Here is a 7,924-nt window from a genome sequence, read left to right as displayed (position 1 = left end):
AATTATTCTAATTAATTACATAAAATCATAGATCTAAAGCTACAACAAAAACTTTGTATTAAAGTATACCATATTATATGTTCATTGTGTAGATCTACTCATGTGGAGTCCAACAAAATTAGAATTTATATTTTATGATTTTTTTTGATTTACTATGATTTTTCAAAGATTCAGCCGAAATTAATAAAAAAGAAAAAAACAAACCCGTCTTCAAAACTGCTTATAACAGGGCCAGGGAGGTAAGACGAACGGTTTTAAAAGTTGACGGAGATGTTTTGCCTGGTTTTGAAGTTCAGGAAAGAAAAACGGACTTTCGCAAAAGTTGAGGGAAGTAATGTGAACTTTTTCCTGTTGTTATCCAGTTCCTCTATTAGACAGTCCGAAACTCTCAATTCTCAATGCTGGGCGGCCCGTGAACGTGTCGTTTCACTCCACGGCCTCGGCCAGACCCGGACTTACAGACGCCACGTGCCCAAACACATGAGTGAGTGAGCGCATGTCGATTGACGACCAACAGGCAACAGTACAACACGATTACACGACCACACCGCATCGACCGACTCATGGTGCATCATGTCATGCAAGAACAGGTCAAGAATAGACAGAAGAAGGGGCGGAGGCAGCCAGATCGGCGGTGGCTGGGCGAACGGACGCGCGGGCAAGACGGGAGGGGCATTTGCCGTTTGTGGGCAAACCACCGCGCCACGGACAGCGCGCGCACCGCTCCTTGCAACGGGCGACGGACCCATATAAGGCGTGGCCTCCCGGCTGCCTGTCCCCACTCGCTGTGCCCGCCCCCGCCACCGGCCGGATCGACAGCATCCACCACCTGACCGTCTGCTGCGCGCGGCGGCTCTCACACCGACACACAGGGCGCGCATAGGCGATCGAGGGCCCCCGCGAGGGATGGTGTGGTCGGCTGGGAGGATGGCAATGCGAGGCGCCTCCGCCGCGCTGCTCGTGCTGGCGCTCGTCGCCGCCGTGGCGCGCGCGGAGGACCCCTACCACTTCTTCGAGTGGAAGGTGACGTACGGGACGAGGACCATCATGGGGACGCCGCAGAAGGTGATCCTCATCAACGACTTGTTCCCCGGGCCTACCATCAACTGCACATCCAACAACAACATCGTCATCAATGTCTTCAACATGCTCGACCAGCCGCTCCTCTTCACCTGGTAAGTGATCCATCGATGCGTGCATGCATGATCAGGTCAGGATTTTGATGATTAATGGCTTATAATGCCGATGGAGGATTTTGATTGATTGCTCTGTCTGCTACGTGTGTGTGTATCTATATGCATGTATGTGCTTCGGCGTGCAGGCACGGCATCCAGCAGAGGAAGAACTCGTGGCAGGACGGCATGCCGGGCACCATGTGCCCGATCCAGCCCAACACCAATTTCACGTACCACTGGCAGCCCAAGGACCAGATCGGCAGCTTCTTCTATTACCCCAGCACCGGCATGCAGCGGGCGGCGGGCGCCTACGGGCTCATCAGCGTCCACAGCCGTGACCTGATCCCGGTCCCCTTCGACACGCCGGCCGACGACTTCCCGGTCCTGGTTGGCGACTGGTACACCAAGGACCACGCCGTCCTGGCCAAGAACCTGGACGCCGGCAAGGGGATCGGCCGCCCCTCGGGTCTCGTCATCAACGGCAAGAACGAGAAGGACGCGTCGAACCCGCCCATGTACAACGTGGAGGCCGGCAAGACGTACCGGTTCCGCGTCTGCAACGTGGGCATCAAGGCGTCCTTCAACATCCGCATCCAGAACCACATCATGAAGCTGGTGGAGATGGAGGGGTCCCACACCATGCAGAACGACTACGACTCGCTGGACCTCCACATCGGGCAGTGCCTGTCGTTCCTGGTCACCGCCGACCAGAAGCCCGGCGACTACCTGCTGGTGGCGTCCACCAGGTTCATCAAGGAGGTGAGCAGCACCACAGCGGCGATCCGCTACAAGGGGTCCAGCGCCCCGCCCCAGGCCAAGCTGCCGGAGAGCCCCAGCGGGTGGGCGTGGTCCATCAACCAGGCCAGGTCCTTCCGCTGGAACCTGACGGCGAGCGCGGCGCGGCCCAACCCGCAGGGGTCGTACCACTACGGCCAGATCAACATCACCCGCACCATCAAGCTCGGCATGGGCCGCGGCAAGGTGGACGGCAAGGAGCGGTTCGGCTTTAACGGCGTGTCGCACGTGGACCCCGAGACCCCCGTGAAGCTCGCCGAGTACTTCAACGCCACCGACGGGGTGTTCCAGTACGACCTCATCGGCGACGTGCCGCCCGCCAAGTCCGCGCCCACCAAGATGGCTCCCAACGTCATCCGCGCCGAGTTCCGCACCTTCATCGAGGTGGTCTTCGAGAACCCCGAGAAGAGCATCGACACCATCCACATCGACGGCTACGCATTTTTCGCAGTCGGGTAAATCCATATGATGAAACTAAGGTTTTTGTGTGTGTGAGTGTGTTTGATTGGTATCACTCGACGATCTGACCTCCATCCGTGTGCAACGTGCAGCATGGGGCCGGGCAAATGGACGCCAGCGTCTCGGAGTACGTACAACCTCCTGGATACGGTGAGCCGGCACACGATCCAGGTGTACCCGAGGTCGTGGACGGCGGTGATGATGACGTTCGACAACGCGGGCATGTGGAGTATCCGGTCCAACATCTGGGAGAGGAATTACCTCGGCGAGCAGCTGTACGTGAGCGTCATCTCGCCGGAGCGGTCGCTTAGGGACGAGTACAACATGCCAGAGACCAGCCTCCGCTGCGGCAAGGTCGTCGGCCTGCCAATGCCGCCGTCCTACCTCTCCGTCTAGAGCATCGGCCGGTTTTCCCTTCATCACGATGGCCGCGCACGGTGCTGTACACAAAGGAGTTCCCCCTCGTTTATTCTCGTCCCGTCGTCCGGTTCATTTTCGCTTCCGAGGAATAATAATCAAACAAAGGGGCTCAAGACTTTGGGCACCAGTCACTCACTCACTACCAGGGGCGACCATGGAAAGGGGCGATGGCCAGCTGCAAGCATGCATGCGGATGCATGCATAAGTAACACCTCGAGATCAGACGCCGTCTCGAATCATTGTAGGAGTTAATAGTATATGATGATTGATTGATGATATATAAGCCTGTCTATCTAATAAGTCCCTCAGCCAAAATTGTTCTTTATATTATGTATATGTACATGCATATGTCTCCTGATTCAACTTTGATGATGTTTATTATCTTTCGCTTAATTTCGTACTGAACTTTGTAAGTTGATATATATGGATCAATAGATTACAGTAATCACTATATTGCAAGGATTCCAGTTCCAGCCGATAAAAAAGAGAGAGCATCCGTGAGATATTATTGTAACCACGTTAAAATTTGTAGCTCTAGGTGTTATATGGATGTCGTCGGATTCATATCAATCCACGTTGAAAGAATCAAGATGTCTAAAATAGAGGTGAATTGGGCTTATCTTAAATTTCTTGCAATAATTAAGCCTTACACTTAGCCCATTTCACCCCATTGTGCTTAGAAGTGTTTCTATTATTCTACCGCACGAGAGTTTTGCACCCTAAGTTCCAATCCTACTCTAGTATGACAATTCTAATAATGTAAAGACATGAATTGAATTGCTCAAATGTAAATGCTCAAAGTAAAGAGAAGGAGAAAAATGCGGCGATGTTTTTCCGAGGTATCGGAGAGTCATCACTCCCCACTAGACCTTGTTGGAGCACCCGTGCAAGGGTGTAGCTCCCCCTTGATCCGCGCAAGGATCAAGTGCTCTCTACGGGTTGATTCTTTGACACTCCGTCGCGGAGAATCGCCCACAACCGCTCACACCATGACTTGGGTCATCCACAAGCTCCGTCGGATGATCACCAAGTTTCCAATCACCACCGAGCCGTCTAGGTGATGGCGGTCACCAAGAGTAACAAGCACAAACTCTCACTTGACCAAGACAAGCCTAATGAAAAAGGTGGATGCACACTTGCTACTCCCTATGCACTAATGAAGTCCTTAATCTTGGATTCTCAAATCTCAATCACCCCAGTAGGCTCTTGCTCTCCCTTACACTCCAAAGATATTTCTCAGCTGAACAAATGGGCAAGAGAGCTAAGCTGGACGAGTGGGAGAAGTATTTATACTCCCCACTTCAAAACATAACCATTACTGTCCAACTCAGCATATTTACGTAGTGACCGGACGCGCCGGTCAGTGGCCAATAGCCACAAAAACGTCAGCTGTCAGACTTGACCGTTAGAGTGAACTGACGCTGGTCATTGTCCGGTCAGTGTCCACCTGACGCGTCCGATCAAGAATTATCCTCTCTGGACCTTCTCTATTGTTGACCGGACTCTGCAAGCCCTACGTCTGGTCACTTACCTACCAGCGTCCGGTCCAGTCAACAGCAAGTCCACGCTGCTATAGTTGTGATCGTCGGTGCGACTGGTGAATATTACCGTTCAGCGTCCGGTCAGTAAATGAGCATTCCATTCACTTCCAATTCAACATCTTCGTGAATGAGTTTGTCTCCAATCGATCTTGGGACAAACCTTGATATTGAGTGATCATTTGATATTGAGTGATCATTTGATATTGTAACTTTGTCCAACCCTTGTACTTTGCCCTTTGAATTGTCACCAAAAGTAATCCTTTCTTGACCATCTACTTTTTCATCTAGTGAGTTAAATATATGAGGATCACCGGTCATATGTTGAGTGCAACCACTATCAATAACCCAATGACTTACACCGGTCTTGTAGTTCATCTACACACACAAGAGATCAAGCTTGTTGTTTAGGGACCTAAACTTGGTGAGGGTCCTTATATTCTCAACTAGTGACTTAGAAACTCAAATTTTCTTAGACCTATTCTTATTGGGTGGACCTAAGAACAGGACTTTCATATTTCCACTAGAATCTTTTATAAGCATGTAGCAAAGGGTCTAGCATGCTTGGACAAGGGTTGTGGTGGTGGAGTTTTATAACACCTCTATGTTAAGCATTGCAAATGGCACTTGCATTTCATGAGCACAAGCATCATCCAAGCATTCATGAACAAGAGCATATGAAATTTCATCTCCTTCTTATGCATTATCATATGAAATGTTGATTTATATATATGCTTATGCATGCAATCATGTATGACCAATGTTTGAGATGGTTGTGAGGTCATGAAAACACCTTATACACATCTAGGATGATAAATAGAACAATGTTTGTATTCATGACCTAGGCCAATTTTGCTTCTAAGTGTTGGTTTCAATTGAAATGCTATTTTCATGATGCTAGTTTGACTAAAGTTGAACAGTAGCTTAGAGTGTTTGCATGGCTGTGTGACCTCAATAAAAATTATAGTACTTGACTTATGTAACAACTTTTATTTTTGGGTCAAGGTCTAATTTAGTGCATAGCATCCTCAAAACAGCTCACAATTATCAACAAAATGTTGTTTTGAGACTTGCAAAAATTTCTGTTGAAGCGGTTTTTAGTTTCAAAGTACCTCATTTTGGAGCAATGTAGTTTGTTAACTAGTGAGAATTAGATGATGGTTCTTAAAGCAAAGTTGGAGATCTCATGTAGCTCTACAACTTTCACTAAGGAAGTTTTTGTAGTGGACGAACGGATTAGGAAGTATAGCATCGTTAATTTGCTCTATCAGTCGAAAATGGCGGCGCCTGAACTCGCGCCCGTGCGCGGCGTCGTGGCCGACCGGCCATAGGCCATGGCCACCGCGTGGTGGCAGCACACCGGTGTTGGCTTGGCCAGTCAGGCCTGAGCGCGCACTTAAGCGCCGCGCACCCACCACTCCATCCACTCGCCCGCTCTCACTCCCTCCTGCTCGCTCTGCCTCTCCGCAGCGCCGCGCCGAGCTCGCCGCAACACCATCGTAGTCGCTCGCGGCCGACACAGCCTCACCAGCTGATTCATCTCGGCCACAGCTGCTATGCCATCACCTCCACCACCTCAAGCCACCAGCACCACCTATCGACCCTAGGTAGAGCAGCATTTTTGCCTCGCCGCAGCCACTGTCGTCACCGAAGCGTCGCCACGCTCGCGACTCACCGTGGCCCGACCGTTCCGCTGCATCGCATGCCTTCATTTTCTTTGGTCCAACACCATGATAGGGTCTAGAAGCTTAGGCCAGAGTTAGGGATGACGCCACCGCTAGATGGCGCCAGAACGAGTCACCGCTCCACCCGCGTCCGCCATGGCCGCCGTGGCACTCGAGCATGCTGCTGCCGAGTTGGTTAGTCGTCTCCCTCCTTTCTCTCATGCCTTAGGTCGAGTAACCCAAGGCCTCGCTAGTGGCATGATGGAGACCTGCCTTTCACCGCCATTTAACCAAAACAGCATGAGCACCGTCGTGCTCCGTGCGCCGCCGCACGACCATGCACGCGGTCGAGCTCACCGACACCACCCCGAGCCCTCACCTGCTCTGTGTAGCTCCGCTAGGTCACCAGGATCGAATAGCCATCCTTGATTAAGTGTACCATAGTCGGAGATGGCCGGTGTACCGCCGTCGACCTCTGTCGTCTACCATGGCCGCCGTCGAGCTTGCTCCAGCGAGCCACCGAGCCAACTAAGCCAACCAGTCGATGCGCGTGGGTGAGATGAGTGTAGTGGTGAAGACCTTACCATCGGAGACCTCGCTGTCGGTGAGTTCTCGTCGGTCAGCGCCGTCCCCTATTTTGTCTCGCTAACGGGTGGGTCCCCGTTGACCGCGGGCCCCAGCTATCAATGTGTATGATACTTGATTTTCTAGATTTATTTTCCAGATTTGAATGCATATTTCAAAAATTCATATCTCAAGCTAGGACTGTCCAATTTTAGTGAACCAAATTTTGTTAGTTTCATATTAAAGTGTAATATTTGATAAAAATATGAGATGCATTGTTTCTAGTATTTTTCTAGGAGAATAAAATATAGCTAGATAAATGCTTTTAAAATGGTTTGTATCTTGTAAATTGCATAACTTGAGCTAGATAGGTGATAAAATTGTGATTCTAATTTTTTTGGTCTTGTGTTGACATGCTATATCTAGGAAAAATACTAAACTTGCAGTGGTCATAATTTGAATATGGTCTTCATATTTAATCCTAATTAATTGCTAGTTTCTAGTGAAACTAATTGGGGTAAAAATATATAACATATGATCATGCAAATTTTTAAAAAGTATTATTATGCTTGGAGGAATGTAAGAAAAATATTAAATCTGTTGGTTGACACTTTTCACAATGCTAAACTATTTTTGCTGAAATAAGTCTATGTAACTTGTCATTTTTGTAGAGGTAGTTGTACTCATTCAAATGGCATGACATTTGTACAGTGGACTATTGAGGTCATTTGTAGGCTACTGTAATTTTATAAGAATTTATTAAGCACTAGAAATATTAATCCTTTAAATCAACTTATTATCTAAGAAAATTAATAAATGGATGTAAATAATTTAGTTATGTTTAACCATAATGTTTTCTATAGTGATTGAGATGCATAGGATCTGTTGATGTTATTATTTAGGCTTAAAAGCAATGGGTTTTATGCAACTAGTTAATTGTTGCTTTATAATTTAACTAGATAGCTGCATATATAGTTTCGGTTGAGTTGATAATTTCATGATTATAATGGTCTTTTCTGTAAAACTTGTTAATAACAAAGTTGTAGATAACTTACTTATCTACCTTATGTTAAATTTTTATAGTCATATGCCTTATGGTTTAAGAATTGTGGCTGTTAGAATTCTACAGTCAGAAATGCTTGCTCTCTAGACAGATTTGAATGATTGAATTGTTTGACTTAGATAACTGCTGAATCACATTAAGTGTATTAAAAGAAAGTTGTAGAAAATTTTATAAGATTTCCAGAATGTCCACAACAATATTATTTTGATGTGTATAACTCCAGTTATAATCAAAACAAGTGACTGT

General features: G+C 48.0%; 1 protein-coding gene across 1 annotated transcript; it reads left to right on the top strand.

The window, feature by feature from the left end:
• The first annotated feature begins 785 nt into the window (after window positions 1-785).
• LOC136450505 (L-ascorbate oxidase homolog) lies at window positions 786-3,300 on the top strand. Its single transcript, XM_066450967.1, has 3 exons — window positions 786-1,175; window positions 1,322-2,425; window positions 2,522-3,300. Exons 1-3 carry the CDS (start codon window positions 907-909, stop codon window positions 2,823-2,825), a joined length of 1,677 nt encoding a protein of 558 aa, XP_066307064.1. The 5' UTR covers window positions 786-906; the 3' UTR covers window positions 2,826-3,300.
• The last annotated feature ends 4,624 nt before the right edge of the window (window positions 3,301-7,924 follow it).

This window comes from Miscanthus floridulus, chromosome 5, assembly GCF_019320115.1.
Source record: "Miscanthus floridulus cultivar M001 chromosome 5, ASM1932011v1, whole genome shotgun sequence".
Classification (NCBI taxonomy): Eukaryota; Viridiplantae; Streptophyta; class Magnoliopsida; order Poales; family Poaceae; genus Miscanthus; species Miscanthus floridulus.
This window is presented reverse-complemented; position numbering and strand designations above follow the sequence as displayed.

Bases quoted from the DNA above. Each gene is read 5' to 3' on its own strand.
- LOC136450505 (XM_066450967.1), top strand. From the start codon at position 907: ATGGTGTGGTCGGCTGGGAGGATGGCAATGCGAGGCGCCTCCGCCGCG. The intron at 1,176-1,321 runs GTAAGTGATCCA...TTCGGCGTGCAG, and splicing joins CAGCCGCTCCTCTTCACCTG to GCACGGCATCCAGCAGAGGA. The intron at 2,426-2,521 runs GTAAATCCATAT...TGCAACGTGCAG, and splicing joins TACGCATTTTTCGCAGTCGG to CATGGGGCCGGGCAAATGGA.